The sequence below is a fragment of the Hyperolius riggenbachi genome, chromosome 7 (assembly GCF_040937935.1).
Source record: "Hyperolius riggenbachi isolate aHypRig1 chromosome 7, aHypRig1.pri, whole genome shotgun sequence".
Taxonomy (NCBI): domain Eukaryota; kingdom Metazoa; phylum Chordata; class Amphibia; order Anura; family Hyperoliidae; genus Hyperolius; species Hyperolius riggenbachi.
This window is the reverse complement of record NC_090652.1, coordinates 165,256,273-165,279,515: the sequence shown is the minus strand read 5'-3', so window position 1 is coordinate 165,279,515 and position 23,243 is coordinate 165,256,273. Positions and strand designations below refer to the sequence as shown.

Sequence of the window (23,243 nt, the reverse complement as noted above, 5' to 3'; positions counted from 1 at the left end):
CGGCGCTATATAAATACTAAATAATAATAATAATAATAATAATCATGCCTAAACTGAGTTTAGGCATAATAAAGGGCTTTTCACCAGCGTGCTAACTGTTAGCACCACTTTGTGAATCAGGCCCATAGTGTACGATCCACATGGCAACATGATAATCCACAGACTTTCATATTACCATTCACATTACAGCTGTCCGTTCCCGTGTGTTGTGATGAAATGTCCCTGGGAACATTTTATCACATGACGCACATTTCCCAATGGGCTCTATAGTGTTGCGGCTGCCGAAATCTGCGCTTTACACAATGCCATGGGAATGGGAACACATGCATGAAATAAGGCCCATGCGTTCTGTTGTGTGAATGAGTACTAAAGCTTCCCCCAGGCTCCCGTCTCACTGATCTGTGTGTGCAGAATCAGCGAATCATAGCTGACAGCAAGCACAGTAAAGACTTGTGGTCACTGCTCAAACTAGGAGAAAGGGGGTACTGAAATGCAAATAAGGTAGGACAGAAGGTTTTCCCTTTGCAACTGCTAAAGGATGTTGCCACAGAACACAGGAGCATGGCTTTCAGATACATATCAGCAGCTCTGCTTTCTTTAAATGTATTGTAAAGCCATTTAGATGTTCATCATCATGCTATGGGCCTATGCGGATATAAGTGGAACATGGTGTCTCTACCCACAACTCTGCCTAAACCAGAAATACACTCCCCAATTTAATTCAACAGATTAAACATTAATTTTGATATACATATAGAATCTTACAAAAATCTATAAAAACTAGGGCATTCCCAATCAATATTAGGTAGAAATATCGACCAGACATTGATCTGGAAACCCTTTCCTTGTAAGAGAACTATGCAGACAGGAAAATAGGACATGCACAGCTGTGGTATGCAAGCAATGTTCTTATTGCTTTGCACTGCATTGTGCTGTACAAAGCTAGCAGCAGTGACAGTGCAGTCAACATTAAACAAAATGCCTGCTGAAGCATTGTCTACATTTTCCTGGTGCTCCCTATTTACTTGAACTGGTTCCCTTCACCACCGACTATTGCTGACCGCCTGTAACGAAAAATCTGCAACGCCGGATGGATTGCGGAAATATGGTCGCATCCAGTCCGGCAAGCGGACCTTCCAACGCGGGATGCGGAAATTCGTCCGCATCCGCTGCGCACACCCGTCCGAGCACTCTGCTCCAAACTCACCAACATGCTGTTCACCAGGGTTCTGCCATCTTGCCTCTAGGGGGTGCGGCCGCACGCCAGACACGCCTTTATACTCTTAGAAAGCGTGTCAGCTGACCTGGAGGTCAGCTGACATTTTAGCCTGCTCTGATTGGTTGCTGCCTGGGGTGGAGACTTCTCTCCCAGGCAGTATATAAGGAAGTGCTTTTCAGTCACACTTCGTCTGTGTTTGCGATACCCTGTGTCAGCACTCAGACCTTAGACTAGATCCCAGGTGTTGAAACCAAGGACTTCACACCTAGACTAGGAGATTATTATTATTATTGTTATTGATTCTCTGTGTATGATTCTGTGCCTGTCTTGACTTCTCTTCTGCTTCCTGATTCTGTACTCTGCCAGCCCTTACCGTTAACGACTATTGGCTTGGTTCCTGACTATTCTCTCGTCTCACGTCTCTGTACTGTTGCCGCCTGTACTGTTGCCGAACCTCTTTCTGTCTGACCTTGCTCCCTTCAGTGAAACGTCTCCCACTGTTGGGTTATTATCTGAGGCTTGCCTCCCTGAGACGCCGGCCCTAGCAGACCGTTACTGCCAGAGGCCGAGATTCCTCCACTGCCACTTTGGGGGATCTCACACACGGGGTTCCCATTCAGAGGTAACCACACCTCTGAGGAATTGCCGTGTGGTGGATATTTCCACAACTTTGTGAATATTTACTGCTTTGTTTATTTCCATGTTGTTCGTGTGTCCACTGCTTTACATCTACCCGCATTATTAGCAATTCCGCAGATTGCTATATAATCGGGTCTATCCTTGTATTATTGGCGATACTGCGGATCCCCAATAATCAAGGTTCGGGGTGTGACACTGGTCTGAGTAGATCATTTCAGGCACTTACCGTGTTAGTGAGCCTTCCGCTGATTTACCATCAGGAAGATACTGACTATTTCACTCTAACATATCTGCATTAGTGGTGATTCTGTATATCACCACTTAATCAGATATTTGTGCCTCTTGCTGACACCAATCGTTACAGAAACACAGACCATAAAGAAGTAAGATGGAGGGGGTGATAAACCAGCTTCAGACTGTAAGGGCAGAGTTAGAACAGCTGAAGATTACTGTAACTGCACAGCAGGCTCAGATTACTCAGTTAAATGAAACTGTCCAAAGGTTGCAATCACCACTTAACGTTCTACCTCCCCCGGCTCTTAGCGAGCCTAAAATGAACATTCCTGAGAAATTTTCAGGCACAAGGTCAGATTTCCAGAATTTCCGTCACAGAGTGCTGTCTTACTTTGAGATGAAACCTGTGTCCTCGGGAACCGAGGCTCAGAAGGTCACTCTTATCAAGACTCTATTGCATGCAGATTCCCAGACGTGGGCTTATGGCTTACCTGATGAGCATCCTGCTCTGTCTTCTGTCCAGGAGTTTTTTAAGGCCATGGCGGTCATCTACGATGATCCAGATAGTGCCGCCACGGCCGAACGTAAGCTCAAAAACCTTAGACAAGGACGCAGTACTGTTGAGGAGTATGCGTCAGAGTTTAGGAAGTGGGCGGTGTCCTCTAGATGGGAGCGATATGCACTCTTGGATAGATACCTAGATGGGTTGTCAGAAGCAGTAACTGACGTGATGGTTAGTCATCCAGAACCCAAAGATCTAGATGAGGCTATTACGCTGTCTATTAAAATGGATAGGCGTCTGAGGTACAACAAGAAGGGCAGGTACCCCATGTACTCTAGGACTTCTGGGGCCAGTAGCTCGGCAGCAGTTGAGACTGAGGAGCCGATGCAGTTAGGCCACGGGCGCCTCACGGAGGCGGAAAGGTCAAGAAGACGCAGAGAGGGTCTTTGCATGTACTGCGGGGAAAAGGGCCACATTGCACAAAACTGTGGTAGGAAGTCGGGAAACTCCTCGGCTTAGGTGTGGTAGGGGGTACCACCCTAAGCGGAATTGTTTTACCTCCAAAACAAGAAAAATTTTTATTGCCCTGTTCCCTAAATTGGGAAGGGCAGAACTTTCCTACCACAGCATTTGTAGATTCCGGGTCAACAGCTAACTTTTTAGATTTAAGCTTTGCTTTAAGTTTAAATATCCCTGTACTTCCAGTAGGAAGACATTTATATGTTACAGCGATTGATGACACTCCTTTGCAAGGAAAGTCCCCACTGTGTCAGACACCTCCCCTCTCGCTGCAAGTGGGAGCTCTGCACAGGGAGGTCATACAGTTTTTCGTTTTAAAGATGTCTACCTCTACGGTGATACTAGGGTTGCCCTGGTTACGATTACATTCTCCTCAGTTTGATTGGGGGAATGGGCAGTTGACTACTTGGTCGCCTTATTGTACACAACATTGTTTACAGAATGTAGTTTTGTGTTCTACTAAGATTCAAGTGGAAGGAGTACCTCCACAATATCAGGAATATGCTGATGTCTTTTGTCCTAGGGCAGCAGATCAATTACCCCCCCATAGACCTTTTGATTGCCCAATAGATTTGAAACCAGGAACCATGCCACCCAGGGGCCACCGATACAACCTCTCGTCCCCGGAAAAATTGGCCATGGACGAGTACATTCAGGAAAATTTGCAGAAGGGTTTCATCCGCCCTTCAAGATCTCCTGCAGGAGCGGGATTCTTTTTCGTTCAGAAAAAAGATGGTGGTTTGCGCCCCTGTATTGACTACAGGGGTCTAAATAAGATCACGATTAAGAATCGGTATCCACTACCGCTAATCGACGATTTATTTACACAGGTTCCCGGGGCTTCTGTTTTCACTAAGTTGGATCTAAGGGGGGCCTACAATTTGATCCGTATCAGGGAGGAAGATGAATGGAAGACGGCATTCAACACTCCCAAGGGGCATTACGAATACTTGGTGATGCCCTTTGGGTTGTGTAACGCTCCTGCAGTTTTTCAGGAGTTCGTCAACGAGATTTTTAGGGAGGTACTGGGTCGCTTTGTAATCGTCTACTTAGATGATATCTTGATATTTTCTAAAAATATCACGGAACACCGCCAACATGTGAAGTATGTGTTACAAAGACTCAGGGAGAATCAATTGTTTGCGAAATTAGAGAAATGTGTTTTCGAGGTAAAGGAGATTGCCTTTCTTGGTTACATTATCTCTACATCAGGGTTGTCCATGGATCCCAAAAAGGTCTCTGCTGTAAGGGATTGGCCACAACCATCTGGGCTTAAAGCACTACAGAGATTCTTGGGATTCGCAAATTATTATAGAAAATTTGTCAAGGGGTTCTCTTCGGTGGTGTCTCCGCTTACTAATTTGACAAAAAAAGGGGCTGATGCCACTCATTGGTCAGAAGAAGCAGTTGTGGCATTTTCCTCTCTGAAAGAGGCATTCTGTTCTGCTCCCATATTACGTCATGTAGATGTTGCTTACCCATTTGTAGTGGAGGTGGATGCCTCGGAGGTTGGAGTAGGAGCAGTATTGTCTCAATGTTCAGGACTTCAGGGCAAGCTTCATCCCTGTGCTTTTTTTTCCAGAAAATTCTCCCCTGCCCAGAGAAATTATGATGTTGGAAACAGGGAATTATTAGCCATCAAGCTTGCTTTTGAGGAGTGGCGCCACTGGTTAGAGGGGGCGGAGCATGTAATTACTGTGTACACGGATCATAAAAATTTACAGTACATTGAAAAAGCTAAAAGACTCACCCCCAGACAGGCTAGATGGGCTCTCTTTTTCTGCCGTTTTAATTTTATAATTACATTCACACCAGGGAGTAAGAACGTTAAAGCGGACGCCCTTTCTCGTTGTTTTGAACCTGAAACTGCTCCATCTCCTTCCTCAGAAAGTATTCTGTCGAAAGAGATCATCCTGGCAGCCACTGAGATAGTTGAAGACCTTCCTAGCCTCTTAAGTCCTTTTCAATTAGAAGTCCCAGAAGGGAAACCAAGAGGGGTTCTTTATGTCCCTTGTACTTTACGTCCCAAAGTGCTGCAGTTGTTTCATAGACACAAGAATGCTGGACACCCTGGCATTACCCGAACCCAAGAATTGTTGTGTAGATCTGTCTGGTGGCCATCTCTACAACAAGATTGCAAGGAATTTGTTAAGACCTGTACCGTCTGTGCCAGGAGCAAACCCTCCCGACTGGCTCCAGTTGGAACTTTGCAGTCTCTGCCCTCCCCTCAGGAGCCATGGACACATATTTCCATGGACTTCGTGGGAGAACTTCCAGATTCCAATGGAAAGACTGTCATATGGGTGGTCACAGACAGATTCAGTAAGATGGCCCACTTTGTGCCTTTGAGTGGTTTCCCTACTGCTCAAAAATTAGCAGATCTTTTTATTCAAAATATCTTTAAATTACACGGCATTCCAGAGAATGTTGTCTCAGACAGAGGGGTCCAGTTTGTCTCTAGGTTCTGGCAGGCCTTCTGTAAGGGGATGGGTATGTCGTTGTCCTTTTCATCAGGTTACCATCCACAGACCAACGGCCAGACAGAGAGGACCAATCAATCTTTGGAACAGTTCCTGAGATGTTATGTGGCGGACGCCAAACACCAGTGGGCGGAGTTTCTACCATTTGCTGAGTTCGCACATAACAATCTCAGGAATGAGTCCTCTGGTTATGCGCCTTTTCAAATTGTCAATGGGAAATCTCCCAAATTTTCTCCTTTGCCAGTGTCGACCTCTCCATTCCCTGTCCTGGAGGAGTGGCAGGAATCTTTCAAGAGGATTTGGGCTAATGTCGGAGAAAATTTAAAAAAGGCTTTCATCATACAGAAGAGGCAGGCAGATAAGAGACGGTCTGCGGAGTGGGAGTTTAAACCTGGAGACAGAGTTTGGATATCAACTCGTCATATAGCTCTGAGGCAGCCATCCGCGAAACTGGGGCCCAGGTATATTGGACCATATCCAATTTCCGAAAGGGTTAATCGTGTTACTTACAGAGTCAGGTTACCAAATTCTCTAAAGGTGGGGAAAGCCTTTCATGTGTCACTCCTGAAACCAGCTGTTCAGGTGGATTCCCCCCCTCCTCACCCTGTCATGGTTGATGGTGAGCCTGAATGGGAGGTTGAGGAGATCTTGGACTCCAGACGAGTTCAGGGTTCAGTGCAGTATTTGGTGCATTGGAGAGGGTACGGTCTAGAGGAAAGATCCTGGGTCAAAGCAGGTGATTTACATGCTGATAAACTTAGGAGACGGTTCCATGAGCTCCATCCTGACAGGCCAGGTGGGACGTGTCCGGAGTCCACGCCTAGAGGGAGGGGTACTGTAACGAAAAATCTGCAACGCCGGATGGATTGCGGAAATATGGTCACATCCAGTCCGGCAAGCGGACCTTCCAACGCGGGATGCGGAAATTCGTCCGCATCCGCTGCGCACACCCGTCCGAGCACTCTGCTCCAAACTCACCAACATGCTGTTCACCAGGGTTCTGCCATCTTGCCTCTAGGGGGTGCGGCCGCACGCCAGACACGCCTTTATACTCTTAGAAAGCGTGTCAGCTGACCTGGAGGTCAGCTGACATTTTAGCCTGCTCTGATTGGTTGCTGCCTGGGGTGGAGACTTCTCTCCCAGGCAGTATATAAGGAAGTGCTTTTCAGTCACACTTCGTCTGTGTTTGCGATACCCTGTGTCAGCACTCAGACCTTAGACTAGATCCCAGGTGTTGAAACCAAGGACTTCACACCTAGACTAGGAGATTATTATTATTATTGTTATTGATTCTCTGTGTATGATTCTGTGCCTGTCTTGACTTCTCTTCTGCTTCCTGATTCTGTACTCTGCCAGCCCGTACCGTTAACGACTATTGGCTTGGTTCCTGACTATTCTCTCGTCTCACGTCTCTGTACTGTTGCCGCCTGTACTGTTGCCGAACCTCTTTCTGTCTGACCTTGCTCCCTTCAGTGGAACGTCTCCCACTGTTGGGTTATTATCTGAGGCTTGCCTCCCTGAGACGCCGGCCCTAGCAGACCGTTACTGCCAGAGGCCGAGATTCCTCCACTGCCACTTTGGGGGATCTCACACACGGGGTTCCCATTCAGAGGTAACCACACCTCTGAGGAATTGCCGTGTGGTGGATATTTCCACAACTTTGTGAATATTTACTGCTTTGTTTATTTCCATGTTGTTCGTGTGTCCACTGCTTTACATCTACCCGCATTATTAGCAATTCCGCAGATTGCTATATAATCGGGTCTATCCTTGTATTATTGGCGATACTGCGGATCCCCAATAATCAAGGTTCGGGGTGTGACACTGGTCTGAGTAGATCATTTCAGGCACTTACCGTGTTAGTGAGCCTTCCGCTGATTTACCATCAGGAAGATACTGACTATTTCACTCTAACATATCTGCATTAGTGGTGATTCTGTATATCACCACTTAATCAGATATTTGTGCCTCTTGCTGACACCAATCGTTACACCGCCACTGTGGAAACCACCCATTGCTCGTCCGCTGCTCGCTGTTCAGGGAGCCCCAGCAAAACAATCCTCCCTCAGAAGAATTTCCATAAGTCTTTTAAAGTGTAGTCAATGAACACTCTGCACACTTGCATGCAAATGCTCATGCATACTCCTCCATCAATGACAGTCCACTCTTCTGCATGGCTCTCCGGCCAGCATTTTTATTACAGTACTCAATCATTGGGTTTATATGCCCACAACTTATTTTCTTATGCCCTGCTTGATGCTTGTCATCCATCCATGGATCCAGCACTCATACTGCCTCTTTCACAAGCCACTCTATGTATAGCTCACAGCTTGTATACTCAGAGCACCACTAGGACTCAAGCACCTCAATTACAGCTGTTCATGGCTTAGTTCCGATATGCAAGTGATTTTCTTATTGCTTTGAATTGCATTGTGCAGTACAACGCTCGCAGCAAATGCAGAACTATTGATATCAGCCAAGAGTTCTGCTGAAATCATCATGCTGTAATTACCATGGATTCACTATATATTTTTTTTTACTGCTTGAACTAAATATGACATGTCTTCACCCAAAATTCACTGACTATTTATAACCATCAGAAAAATCTAGAAACAAAATTACATTTGACAATATATGATACGTACTAGACTGCTGTTCATTTAGTATATTCCATTACTGTGACTATTAAAATAACCCACATAAGATATTTTTTTAACTTACCAATTGCTTTTTTTACGCTAAGAAGATAATCCTCTTTCATTTCATCTGAAAGTAGATCAATACTGTCGTGGTAAACTTTTAAATGATTTGGAACTAAGCTTAGGACATGTTCCAGCCAAGATTCCTCCATGGGTGCTACATGCTCCGTGTCAATTCCATGGCTAATGTAGTAATTGTACCTCTAGAAGTCAAAGACACAATCACAAGTTAGATAAAACAGGTTCACAATATGTGCACACTTAAACGTAATATGCGCACACACAAAAGGAATAAACATACTGTACCTTGAAATGCACCTATTTACTTTATTTCTTTGCTGAAAGCCTTTTACTTCATACGAATCTAAACAACCAACTCAGACACTACACTCAGCTCTCAAATGAAATGAAAGACAACAGAAAGTGTCCATAGACCTCCCCTTTCTCCACGGTAGTGCAAGATAACACAGCCTGGTCATGGCACACCCAGTCTTCTGACTGGATGCTAAAGAGAAGCAATGTACTTATACGTTTATTACAAAATATCTCCTACAGCAAACACATCTCCAGTGAAAGACTGCAAGCTCTGTGATGATCCTATTCTAGCCCCTGGGGTTTCAGGATGCTAACTAAATATGGAATGTATACTACATTTGTTTGAAATAAAAAAAGGAAGATTTTGGGGAACAGATCTTTAAAATTCAAAAACTTTAATTCAAAATTGCTTTAAAATCCATACATACTGCAAAGGGTTATAGTCTACAAACTCACAATGTCAGTGATGGCCATATGGGAAAGCATGCAGAGGTCAGAAGTTGTTTTGCACAAAACCGCTTCATCAGGATGGCCTCGCTCTGTTTGGCTGTTTCTGCCTAAAGCTCTCACCCAAATTAAACACTTGATATGACAATCAAGAAGCCAGAAGCAGGGTAAGCAAGCATTTGGCTCTGTCCTCCTCCCCACTCAGATGTAAAACGCATACTAATGGGATTCTTATTATTTTCATTAACAAAATCCAAAAGAGCTCCCTATAACATTCCCAGATGATCAAGTGATCATCTATTTAGCGGATCCAGAGTTTAATTCTCGCCAAGAACCCATTCCTAAGCTAAAATCTATTTCTTACCATCCCAAAAAGAGGCTGGCATAGACATGTGCCAGCAATGTACCCATTGCCATGCCAGCCTCCTGGAGGAATCTTATTCTACACTTCTGGGTATGGTGTCTGGGGGAGGAAGAAGAACACAGCCTGCAGACCATTTCTGTGCTGAATTCTACTATATAGGGATACCACATCAATACTAGCAAGTGCAAAAAGAGCTTCCCATTTGAAGTCCCTAAGCCTCTCCAGGACCACCAAAGTATCCCTCACATAGGCTGGCAGAGACCTGAAATGAGGGCACAACTTAAAGTCCAAGTGTTTTGACAAAGACTCAGTGACTGAGCCCATAGCCAAGACTATTGTTTTACTTGGAAGTCTATCTAACGTTTTATGCACACTTCAGAGGCAGTACCAGATTGTGAGGGTAATTTGGGCAAAATGTACTTGCCTTGTTCCAAAAAACAGATTTTGGTCAATTGCCTGCTTTAGTAATTTTTTTATATTCATCAGGTAGTCAACTGCAGGATTTTGTCAAAGCTTTGAATATGTTACACCATCTTCAAGCTGTCTCAAACATTCTGCCTCATAATCCATTGTTAAAATAATCACCACCCACTTTATCTGCCACCTTTACAGTAATATTAGGTCTTGATTGTAGTCATTGCATTACTAGGTAGATCAATGTTTTACACTCCTCCAATACCTTCTGATAGAATGTCTTAAAAGCAATAACTGTAACACTTAGCAGATTAAACGTAGATCTCCTTTCATTGCTAAGGGGAAGTGATGCACTCAACGGCATAGTATTGGGGCTATAAGTTCCTATTAATTCACAGAGATCCCTGACGACTTGTCACTCTCAGTGGTTACGATCCTCTCCCACAAGTGGTGATATCTCAACATCAAAAGATGGATGACAGCTCCTCTGTAGTGAAATATTGAAACCCAATAACACCAATAGACAACATTACCAGTAATTCAACAACTTTCATCTGATAGTGTTCCTTACCAGTATATCTTTATCTAAAGCAGTTTGATTGAGCTGAGAATCTGCTGCATCAGAGGCATCTTTTTTCCTGATAAAAGATCAAAAATTAAATAAGTGTTACATTCTTGAAAGTGGACCTGAACTCAGAACTGCTTCTCTGCTCTAAAAGATACACAACTGCATAATGACCCTTAAAGAAAAAAAATTCTTTGTTACAGATGATACAAATCATACAATAAATCTGCAGTTTGTTTTTTTACTGCTTTCATGGAAGCAGACATATCGTTAACATCCTGTGCTTTCAAATTAGCTTATCTGCCATGATAGTTACAACTTGTGATTAGACACAGATGAGGGGAAATCAGACAGGCTAAACTATCTAAATACATACAGGGTGCATTTCTCTATGTTTTCCTCCTGTCCTGTGCAGCAGTTTAGGTCCACAGATTAAAATATTTACAGTGGGATGCGGAAGTTTGGGTAACCTTGTTAATCATCGTGATTTCCCTGTATAAATCATTGGTTGTTACGATAAAAAATAAGTAGAATAAGTAGAGAGTAGCAATAAGTAGAGAACAATAGCTGTATAGGCCATGCTCTTCTTCCAATGCGGAGTGAAGTGAGGGAGTGAGTGGCATTAGCAAAGTGTCCCCTCCAAGCAGTAACTGCAGGAGGAAATGGCATGGTGGCCTCCTTTCAGAAGGTGGTGAAGAGCTGATCAGAAGCCCCAGCCTGGCATCATCACTGGAACTTAAGAGGACCATTTTGGGGTAAGGTGTGACTTCCTTATTTTGTGTTAAGGAAGGTAGCAAGAAAGGGGGCTACAAAAATGTATAAATAGCATAACAAGTAAAAATGAAAAACTAAACACATGAAAAAGTAGACTCACATTATGATATCTACAAGGGAACTTCTGAAACGTTCTCGATCTTTCTTTAAGTGGGAATAGCTGTTATGAACATTTGGAGAAGGTGTAGTTGACAAACCATCAAGCTTTGATCGTCCTCCCATTGGGAATCTAGAGTTTGTGGTTTTGTTTGTCTGGCCTTTGACTGTAGCTAATAATCCTGTAGAAAAAAAAATGCACAGATATTTTCAATAGATTTTAAAATAACAGATTAATTATCCAGCTGGCACAAGGAACACATCTCTATAGTGATAAAACATACGGAACTGCCTTCAATATAAATACCTCCAGTGTATTCAGTTTCATAAGCCTTATCAAGAGAGTACTTTACAAGCACTGGTGCAGGTTATCAAATACCTCCTGAGAGCTGCAGTTAATTAAAGATAATCATTCGGGATACTTATAGGATGCATTCTAACCTAATAAGCTTTACTGAAAACATTTTGCTAGTTAAATATGGATGCAGGGAAGATCTGTAATCCTTCTCAAAGTCCTCCATGTCATCGTAAGCTGCCCCTGGACATCAGAAGATATGGGATCATGAAGTTATTATTTGTAGTTATTATTCAACCTAAGGACATCTCATATGCTGTGCTGAATACTCATAAACTGATTCTATTATTGGCAAGGAACGGGGAGGAAAGACAATGGTGAATGCAAAAGGTTACAATACCTGACTGAAAGAGGCCATCACTTGGGCAGGGACATCTTAAAGTGGCCATACACTGGTTGATTTGCCATCAGATTTGACCAACAGATAGATCCCTCTCTGATCGAATCTGATCAGAGAGGGATCGTATGGCCACCTTTACTGCAAACAGATTGTGAACCGATTTCAGCCTGAAACCGTTCACAATCTGTGGTGGTGCTGCCGCTGCTCCCCGCCCCGCATACATTACCTGTTCCGCCGGCGTGAGTCCCGCTGTCACCGCTGCTCCGTCTCCGCGCTGGTCTGGTCTCCGGCATGCTTCACTTCTTCCTGCCCGGCAGGAAGTTTAAACAGTAGAGTGCCCTCTACTGTTTAAACTTCCTGCCTGGCAGGAAGAAGTGAAGCATGCCGAAGACCAGCGCGGAGACGGAGCAGCGGTGAGAGCGGGACTCGCGCCGGCGGAACAGGTAATGTATTGCCGATGTATTGCGTTGGTCGTCAGGCATTCGAACGCTGCTATCGACGCACTCCCAACCCGCCGGCGCTCGAAAAAAATCTTCTGCACGGATGGATAGACGGGAGTCGACGGGAACAATGGATTTCGGATGGAAATCCATCGTTCTGCCAGCGGTGTGCGCGGCAATTTCACAGCCACTTCGATCACTGTGATCGAAACGGCTGTATATCGGCGGGAAAATCGTTAGGTGTATGGGCCCCTTTAGCCAGTTAACTCTTATCACTCACTACTCACCATTCAAGTGTTTAATGGGAAACAAACAGTCTTCTCTGCAGCCCTTTTAGCAAGTCTTTATAGTCAATGTTATACTCTGACAGGAATGTAACAGATTTACAATGCAGTAGCCTATTCCAAGAGCCAGTTTCCTTATTTCTAACTAGCGCATTCAGAGATTCATCTTAAAGGGAGCCTAAAATGAATGAAACAAAAAGTTTCACTTACTTGGGTGTTCTACTAGCCCCCTGCAGCCGCCCTGTGCCTGCGCCGACTCTGAATGATCCTCTGGTCCCCCACCATGGCTTAGTTTTGTGTTTCAGCAACTGGCCATTCGATGCACGTCCTCATAGTTACATATATAGTTACATAGTTATTTTGGTTGAAAAAAGACATACGTCCATCGAGTTCAACCAGTATAAAGTACAACACCAGCCTGCTCCCTCACATATCCCTGTTGATCCAGAGGAAGGTGAAAAAACCCTTACAAGGCATGGTCCAATTAGCCCCTAAAGGGAAAAATTCCTTCCCGACTCCAGATGGCAATCAGATAAAATCCCTGGATCAATATCATTAGGCATTACCTAGTAATTGTAGCCATGGATGTCTTTCAACGCAAGGAAAGCATCTAAGCCCCCTTTAAATGCAGGTATAGAGTTTGCCATAACGACTTCCTGTGGCAATGCATTCCACATCTTAATCACTCTTACTGTAAAGAACCCTTTCCTAAATAAATGGCTAAAACGTTTTTTCTCCATGCGCAGATCATGTTCTCTAGTCCTTAGAGAAGGCCTAGGGACAAAAAGCTCATCCGCCAAGCTATTATATTGCCCTCTGATGTATTTATACATGTTAATTAGACCCCTCTAAGGCGTCTTTTCTCTAGACTAAATAAACCCAGTTTATCTAACCTTTCTTGATAAGTGAGACCTTCCATTCCACATATCAATTTTGTTGCTCGTCTCTGCACCTGCTCTAAAACTGCAATATCTTTTTTGTAATGTGGTGCCCAGAACTGAATTCCATATTCCAGATGTGGCCTTACTAGAGAGTTAAACAGGGCCAATATTATGCTAGCATCTCGAGTTTTTATTTCCCTTTTAATTCACCCCAAAATTTTGTTAGCTTTAGCTGCAGCTGCTTGGCATTGAGTATGATTATTTAACTTGTTGTAAATGAGTACTCCTAAGTCCTTCTCCAAGTTTGATGTCCCCAACTGTATCCCATTTATTTTGTATGGTGCTAGACCATTAGTACGTCCAAAATGCATGACTTTACATTTGTCAACATTGAATTTCATCTGCCATGTATGTGCCCATATAGCCATCCTATCCAGATCCTGTTGCAATATGACACTATCTTCCTGAGAGTTGATGATTCTGCACAATTTTGTATCATCTGCAAAAATAGCAACATTGCTCACTACTGCATCTACTAGGTCATTAATAAATAAATTGAAGAGCACTGGACCCAGAACAGACCCCTGTGGGACCCCACTGCTAACAGTCTCCCATTTTGAGTATGATCCATTGACCACAACTCTTTGTTTTCTGTCCATTAGCCAGTTCCCTATCCATGAACACAGACTCTTCCCCAGTCCTTGCATCCTCAACTTTTGCACCAGACTTTTGTGGGGAACAGTGTCGAAGGCCTTTGCAAAGTCCAAGTATATCACATCTACAGCATTCCCAATATCCATATTAGCATTCACTACCTCATAAAAGCTGAGCATGTTAGTCAAACAGGACCTGTCTTTAGTAAACCCATGTTGATGCTGAGAAATAAGATTATTTTCTACTATGAAGTCATGTATAGTATCTCTTAGTAACCCCTCAAATAGTTTGCAGACAACTGATGTTAAGCTTACAGGTCTATAATTTCCTGGATCTGATTTTTTGCCCTTCTTAAATAATGGGAAAACGTGGGCTGTACGCCAATCCACTGTAAACACATTGTATCCTTTTAAATTAGCTATCCAGTCATGGCTTTCATCCATCCATGTCTCAGTTATTCCCACAATGTCATAGCATTTGTCATTCAGAATGAACTCTAGTTCGTCTATTTTATTTGCACGGCTCCGAGCATTGGTTACCATGCACTTTATATTTTTACCACCACTTTTACCAATTTTGTTTACATGAAATGGGCTACTTGAATTTTTACCAACCTCCTTAATCTTTACACTGTCCCCACCCCCCTCTCCACCCCCCATAATGTTAGGTTCCCACTGTCTTTTTACCTCATCTTGTCTACGTATTGAGACTTTATCCTCCCGCCTCCCCCCAGATCCTAGTTTAAAATCTCCTTCAACCGTTTCCTCCTCGATCATGCTCCGGTCGCTGGGTGTGCCTGCGCAAAATGCTCCCGGCATCGGAAGTGTAATCGCGGCCAGGGGGGCTGGTAAAAGCCCCAGGAATGTGAAACGCTTTTTGTTTCATTTGGTTTAGCTACCCTTTAACCATTTCAAATATTATCTCTATGAAGATTATAGAGCATAAAATAACAAAGGAAGGGGCTACCTTAAATGTAAATCATCAGTGGGTTGAGTTAAATAACCCTCTTCTGTATATTATCAAGTCTGCTAGTATGTGTGGAGCTACTTTAATCTGCTTTTATTCTGGAAACTAAGGGCCCTTTTACACTTAATCAGTTGCTCTCAGTTAAAAAAGAAAGAAAACTGATTTTCAAAGTAAGTCCCATGTTTTCCTATGGCACCTTTCACACTTAAAGAGGAACTCCAGCCTAAACAAACATACTGTCATTAAGTTACATTAGTTATGTTAATTAAAATAATTACAGCAGATGCTACTTTTTGAATGATGGTGTTTGCCAAGTATCCGTATTGCGCGTAACATCAACTCAAGTACCACACGACACAAACATGCGTTAGGAATACTCTACAATTGTGAATTAACGCTCTCTAATCATTACCATGTGTTTTAATACACTAAACATAATTATTAAGGTCTGTTTATATATGATTTATCATTTTTGTTATTTTAAAAACCTACTGTGAAGAATTCACTGCAACAAGTTTAAGTACTGCAAGAAACCAAATAAAGTACCCGAGTGATACATGTACCACATGTTGAGAACTTAGATGCTACAGATCCTATGTTGTCTAGCTGCTAGACTCTAGCAGACACACTGTCTAACTAAGCCCATATTTCTCTACGACAAGGACTCAGCTTATTATGTATAGGCATGAAATTACGAACTGAAAAATACTATATATGTTTTGGCTGGGACTGGTGGTTCTCAAGAACGAGCTTCTGTTCTGTTCTAGGCCTCGCAGCAATGCTGAGTTTAATGTCTAAATCATGGGCATATCTTTCTTTTGCTGTATTTTTACATTGCATGATTGGATTCTGATCGATTTTGGGTACTTATCAACGCAAAATAGATCGGAAGCAATTTGGACGCCTACACACGATGCAATTTCTTATCAGATCACCAATCGATCTGGCGGAGAATTGTACCGTGTGTATGAGGTTTTAGACTGAGTCTTTTAGGTGAACTAGAGTTTGATCCCCAGGTCATTAGCTATGTGGAACACAACTATGCACTGAAATACTTTCTAAGGGCTATATACACTCATCTAAAGGATTATTAGGAACACCTGTTCAATTTCTCATTAATGCAATTATCTAATCAACCAATCTCATGGCAGTTACTTCAATGCATTTAGGCGTGTGGACCTGGTCAAGACAATCTCCTGAACTCCAAACTGAATGTCAGAATGTGAAATAAAGGTGATTTAAGCAATTTTGAGCGTGGCATGGTTGCTAGATGGGCCGGTCTGAGTATTTCACAATCTGTTCAGTTACTGGGACTTTCACCCGCAGTCATTTTCACACGCACCATGTCACAAAGCTCAAATAATTTCAAATTGGTTTCTTGAGCATGACAATGAGTTCACTGTGCCACAGTCACCAGATCTCAACCCAATAGAGCATCTTTGGGATGTGCTATCCTATCAATGTGGGCCAACATTTCTAAAGAATGCTTTCAGCACTTTGTTGAATCAATGTCATGTAGAATTAAGGCAGTTCTGAAAGTAAAAGAGGGTCAAACACTTTATTAGTATGGTGTTCCTAATAATCCTTTAGGTGAGTGTAGATAAGACTGCAATATAATGTAACAAGAAAAAAAGATCTGTGCATTCAGTTGTGTTTCCTTAAATCAAACAATGCAGTGTAAGTCATAGGCCACACAAAACCACAAACCAGGTACTGGTTTAAAATGTATTTAACATTTACTCAGTTGAATCAACAGAACACCAACAGTAACCTTGACAGCAGGCGAAGGCTGCTATAGAAACAGTTGCCACAATGCTTTTATCTACTTTTGTATGGCAGAGTAGATACCTAGGAACACCTGAGGTGGGAATGAGCCCCTTCACATTTAAACAAGCAATTCAAGGTCGGCTGGCACACCAGTTCAAAGTTCCAAGCAGTTTTATTGTATGCACAACATGACAATTGTTTCGGGGGTCGCGGAGGGTCCTTTTCATCAGATAAAGTGCAGACATACAAGTGATGCGAAGTACAAGCACATATATATATATATATATATATACTGTATATACCAAAACTGTGATCAATCACCAGGCATCAAAGAAAAGGAGCCTCCCCCTTCATTAGCATGCATGATCTGCATCATACAAATACATTGCATAAATGACACAGTAAAAAAACAAATCTTTGCCCAATGACTGACATCTTGCCAGGTGCAGCTGTATATGTCCCCCAATGTATCCAAAATTCACAGCAGCTGGATGTATGAATGTTACAGACTGCATATTAGCAGTCTGCAACTATGAATGTCACGCTCACCGCCACCTGTGGAGAGAATCAGCCGTTAGGCTGATCGTGAAGTGTCCCGGGGTAGTCATGGCAACCTGACAAGCAGGTTGCCACAACCAATCAGGCGCGTGGTTAGGCTGCCACCTCGTTCCCTGCTCAGACCGGGGATATTGTAAAGCGCAGAGAGCAAGTAGTGGGAGTGGCTGACAAGGCAGTGCTGCCCTCTATGGCTCAAGAGCTCTCTAATTGGCTGTGGGGCGCGGCAAAGCGCGCTTCCACCCTGCCTTCTCGTCTCTGCTTGGGGTATCCATAGTTACCCCATAAACACCTTGCTGCAAAGATCGTGGACACACTGGGGTCATATTAGTCACAATATGCATAATGTTTATTAATCTGGGAAGTGCTGCAGACCCAGTCATCCAGCCTCATATCATGAGGCTTAAGGGGAAAGGAACCATAGGGGGGGAAAACAGGGCAGGGAAACAGGGAGAGAGGATGGTAGAGGAAAAACACAGCGGGGAGGGAGAAGGGAAAAAGGGAATAAAGAAAGAGGGAAAGATGTCAATAACACACATAGGCCGATTCATAAAAATGTGTTCGGTGAAGTAAATCAGTGCAGGGAAACTCCGCGCTCGGTATTTCAGACTTCTGGGTGGTCATTCATAAAATGTTGCCAGTTGCGATAGCAGAGCGGAGATTTTCTGCTGTAGGCAGGCTGTAGGCTGTCGGGAGCCTTGCGGAAACACAGGAGCTGGCTGAGTTCCTCATTGCGCTGCTCTCTCTGCTGCTGGGAGGTCTGTCCCATTGACTTACATGTACTCCGCACGCTTATCGCTACATCCGAGCAAGTGGTATTTCCCGTCCGCATACCGCTTGCTCTAATTTTTATGAATGGATATTTTGTTACCTTTCCACCTAGAATCGCCGCATAAGGCGGTGATTTATCACTCTGCTCCTGAATGTCAGCTCCGCATGTGGAAACAGTCTTTATGAATACACATTTTGTTCAGTGTTCGGTAAAATCGGCTGTTTTCAGAATTTCCGCATGCGGGAATGCTTTATGAATCGAGGCCATAGTAGTAAAAACAGTGCAGCATGTGATCTACGTGTTCTAACGTGATTAGCTGAGGTACCACTACACATAACATCACCACATGCTCATCAATCAAATAGAAAGGCTATGGAAAACAATACAAGGCATGTGGAGCCCAAGTTCAATATCTCAAGTGTCATCTGTCATCAAGGAAACATGTCATCAAGGCAACATGCGGATTAATTTGATTTAAACCTTTCGGTTGTAATGTCTCCAATGTATAGATCCAGTATGCTTCCCTCTGTAGGAGCAATTTGTCTCTATCACCACACCCGATCAATGACCAGTCCTCTTAGTTCACTGACCCGATGACCTCTCTCAACAAAATGCATGGCAACTGGTTTTGTGATATCAAGCTGTCACAAAATGCATCTGCTGGCAAATATCCTGAACTATTGATGAACTTCCTCCATTTCGCCAGCAGATGTCCTCCGTGTCATCAGTGTTTGCAGCAGCCGGAAATATTCTCTGCCACCAGCAGAGGTCTCACTCACAGAAACTGTTATTGCAGATGTAATGAGGGCAGGTCTGTGATCACCTGAACTTTGTCATCTGACTCTCTTGCACACTATATAAGCTGCTTTAACAGAGCACTCTGTGCTAGCTCATCAATGTCAGTTCCTGGTCCTGAGTCCTAGCCTTCCTGTCTTGCTCAGCCTTGTATCTGCTCTTACCGTGTTTGATCTGTTTGCTGTATTTGACTAACCCTTAGCCTAAGCGATTGTATCTTGATTGTTCCTCTGGTTTGACCCTGGATGTATGACGTTCCGTTGCCTGCCGATTATAATTCTGATGTTCTGCCTTTGTATATAGTGTATATTATTTTCATGTGTATATATTAGTCAGGTTCGGGGTTCAGTGTACACACTATTGTTATGCTTGGGATACCTTTGCATATTATCCTATATGCAGGGGGTCCATAGCATATACAATCCCTGATAGTTTCTGCTACTGTGTTAGTTTCCAGTTGCACCATTGCTTATACTAATAGCCTGACATTTGTATGATTCTCTGCATAAACTTAATGCTAATTGTTTATGCGTCCAGATGGTCAGATTCTTTGCATAAACTTAATGTCAATTGTTTATGCGTCCTGATTGTATGATTCTCTGCATAAACTTAATGCTAATTATTCATGCGTCCTGATTGTTTGATTCTAAGCATGATATTAATGCTGATTGTTTGTGTAAGCTGTTTGACAGTTTAGTTGCATAACTCTGTACATGAGCTTAATGTACAACATTTATGCTGTTTATCTCTTGAGACTGTTTACAATAAAATCTTTATATTTTTTTACTTTAAGGCCTGGTGCACACCAGAGGAGTTTTTCTGAGCGTTTTGAGTTTTTAAATCTGCTGCTAATGTTATCCTATGTGTCTGTGCACACTGGAGCAATAAGGTTTTGTACAAAACCCCATAGCATTACATTGGGAAGAGCTTTTAGAGGTTTCAAAAGCTCTTCCCAATGTAATGCTATGTTTTTTTTTTTACAAAACCTCATTGCTCCAGTGTGCACAGACACATAGGATAACATTAGCAGCAGATTTAAAAACTCAAAACGCTCAGAAAAACTCCTCTGGTGTGCACCAGGCCTAATTCCAGTTTCAGTGTTTCTTGCATAGTGACAGAACAATCTTCCTTGCGATTCCCTTGCATTGCATACCAATGCATTAGAATCATGACACAAGCATTTTATTTTTCAATTTTGCTTCTATGGCTACTTTTGATGTCACTCCTGTGGTGCTGGAATCTCACCTTAAAGGCACTCGTGGTTTTACCAACATATCCCATGCCACATGGGCATTTAAGCATGTAGGTACAGTGAGTCATGCAAAAGGCTTAAAGTGCTGATTCCTAGTGATAGGGTAGAAATTAGATCACAAGTAATATCAGACATAAAAAAAGACTGAAGAGTCTGCTTTGGCTTGGTTTGCACTAATAGTAGTTGTTTTAGCAACTAGCTTTTAGGAGTGATACCACTTTTCAGATCCTAAGCATGAAGAGTCAATTTCCAGAATAAATTCTAATCAATGTAAATAGGGGAGAATAAGAGAAAAAAAGACTCTTATAAAAAGCAAGCATGTTATGTAGGAATTCTAACAGATGTAAAGTAGTAGGGGGAGAATCATTAAATGTTGGACAGTTATTCAGGGTGCTAAGGTCAACACTGTTTGACCTGAATCAAACAAGATTCTCATCCTCAATTCAAAGGAGTTATGGTCCTGCACAGATCTAAAACTACCTTTCAAAACATTATATAAAAAAAACGACGATCAATTATCATACTGTGGTTATAATCCCTCTGCTCTTTCACAGTATGTCTATGGAGGTTCTTCTTTGACAGTACAAGTGCACAAATATGGCTACAATCATCTAAATTTGACTAGATCAAACACCTACTTGTCCATTGCTTTGCAAGCTAACCATACCAATAACATGTTGATGTCGAACCTATTTTGCCTTCGATTGAAGGACACTTAGACCATACTTATGTCAGGTCCGCCGGTGACGACATACGGCAGAACGCCGAGGTCCGGCTTGCAGCACGGATTTCCGGGTGTCGGCGGGCTGCTGACCTCACTGGAGTGCAGGGCGCTCAGCTCCCATTGGATGGGCGGCAGACGCATTCTCGATACACGCTCCGCCGCTGTAAACAATGATCATGTGCACACTGCGTGTCAGCTGACTGCTGACACGCTGCTATGGGGCTGCTTTGGATTCCTTTACTTTCTGATTGGTTAGTCCTTGTATAAATGTAAGTTGAGCGCCCTCAGTTATTGCCCGTGACAGCCTATGCTGGGCTTGTTGCTGATACTGCGCTCACAACTGATTGTTCTTGTTGCCGACTTTGCCTGTATCCTGACCAAGCTTATTTCTAGATTGATTTCCTGTTGCTGACCACCGCTTGTTCCTGACCACGCTTTCCGATTGGATTACCTGTTGCCGACTCTGCTTGTTAAAGGTTTCCCATGAACTCTGCCTGGACTGACTCTGGCTTGAACTGACCACGTTACCTGTTAAGTGTTTGAACTGCCTACAACCTATCCTCTCGTACAATCACCTGGCTCCCATCTGGACTGCCTGAACCTCCAGGCCTCAGGTGACTATAAACTTGAGTGTTATTACAGGTAACACCGCGCACTCTGTGCTTCAACCAATATGTCCAACTATCAGGCAGTGCGCTGGGATTTTTAGGAGTTTTAAACAATTTGTCAGTGATCCCTAGCGCGACACAGTCCTTCTTTTTCCCTGATATTCCTTCTTGTAATGCAATCCAGATTAGATCACCGCCACCACACCCGATTAAAATACGACTCACCCTCTGAGAAGACCAACAGTATGGTCTAATGCCACCTTGGGGTTATTCCCTGGCCACCCCCGACCAATCGAGCTGTTTGCTTCTTGCAAGTATTGGAACCTCCGCAACAGGGTCACTGATTCTCCAAAATTCCCCACTCTAGGTTTTCCTCTTCATATATCCTTACATGCAACCTCCCAAAAAGAGGCACAACATAGCGTAATACTGCTTGTAAAATTTTAATACTAAAAAAATATTGCACTTACACTTTAAAAGACGATTAATGCACATGAGTTTTTTGACGGGCTCTCCCCCGTTTGTGTGGGCCACCGCGGGCTTTCCGAGGTTGGTGTCAGCTGCCGCGCGCACAGCCGTCCACTCCTCACCAAACGCTCAGGTCCTCGCACTCTGCCACTTCCGGGTACCGCCCTACCGGTTTCGTCAATTGACTCATCAGGAGCTGGCACCCGGAGTGGCTGTGAGTGCTTAAGAGCCTCTAACCCCCTCCCCTCCGCGTCCGCCCACCCCACTGTGGCTACGCCCACTGGAGCCAATTAGAATACCGGGCATCTGCCGCTGCTCAAAGCCCATTAAACATGCACGCTTCTCGTGCATATTGAGGCTGCACAAGCACGCCTACTTAGCGTCACCTGCCGCCCCCAACCGCCACAGAAACGGCCCAAAATCGCTCCGGCCGCACATGGGGCTGCATAAGTGCGCTTGCACAGCGTCACCTGCCGCCCCCCAACCGCCAAGAAGCAGATCACTCCGGCTGCGCGTGCATATCATTTCCAATGCCGATCCTCCTACATATACCTCTCCACATATCCCCATCTTATTCCTACTCCCCCCCCCCACACTTACAAATACCGTTAGATCGGCACTGGCCGATACGCACACGCTGCAAGCTCCACAAAAACCCAGTGAGAGCCCGTTTCACATTTAAAACATCTTTAAAACTACATACAGTTAAAACAAACACATGCAGTGTAGAAACTAACATATGCAGGCCTTACATTTTCTACACGGGAAAAATCCATCCTCCTGCCATCCCTGTCTATCCCTAGGTCTCTTAGGGGGCTCTACACAGCTGGGGACCAGCATATCTTGCAAGTTAGGGGCCCTGCGGTATATGAAATTAGGCTGATCAGGTATTATACCCCTTAGTAATCTATCCGTGCCCAATATGCCCCAGTGTCTTTTTACTATTCTTTGGAAATTTCTATACTGGGAATTATAATTAGTAATCATCGATAATTTAGATTTGCCGTTATTTTTAGCTCTACCTTCTCCATAGACCAATTCCCTCCTTTCCCTTAGTGCCACTTTCTCAATTTCTTGATCCAACACTTCCTCACTGTACCCTCTCTCCATAAATT

The 23,243-nt window shown here is 43.5% G+C and overlaps 1 protein-coding gene across 1 annotated transcript in view; it reads right to left on the bottom strand.

The window, feature by feature from the left end:
* LOC137526122 (dynein axonemal heavy chain 7-like) overlaps positions 1–23,243 on the bottom strand; it is a 127,547-nt gene that overhangs the window by 84,813 nt on the left and 19,491 nt on the right. The window contains exons 4-6 of the mRNA XM_068247342.1: positions 11,272–11,449; positions 10,404–10,470; positions 8,315–8,495 (exon numbers count right to left, since the gene is read on the bottom strand). Coding sequence (XP_068103443.1) covers positions 8,315–8,495; positions 10,404–10,470; positions 11,272–11,449 — 426 coding nt within the window. The remainder of the gene's footprint in view (positions 1–8,314; positions 8,496–10,403; positions 10,471–11,271; positions 11,450–23,243) is intronic.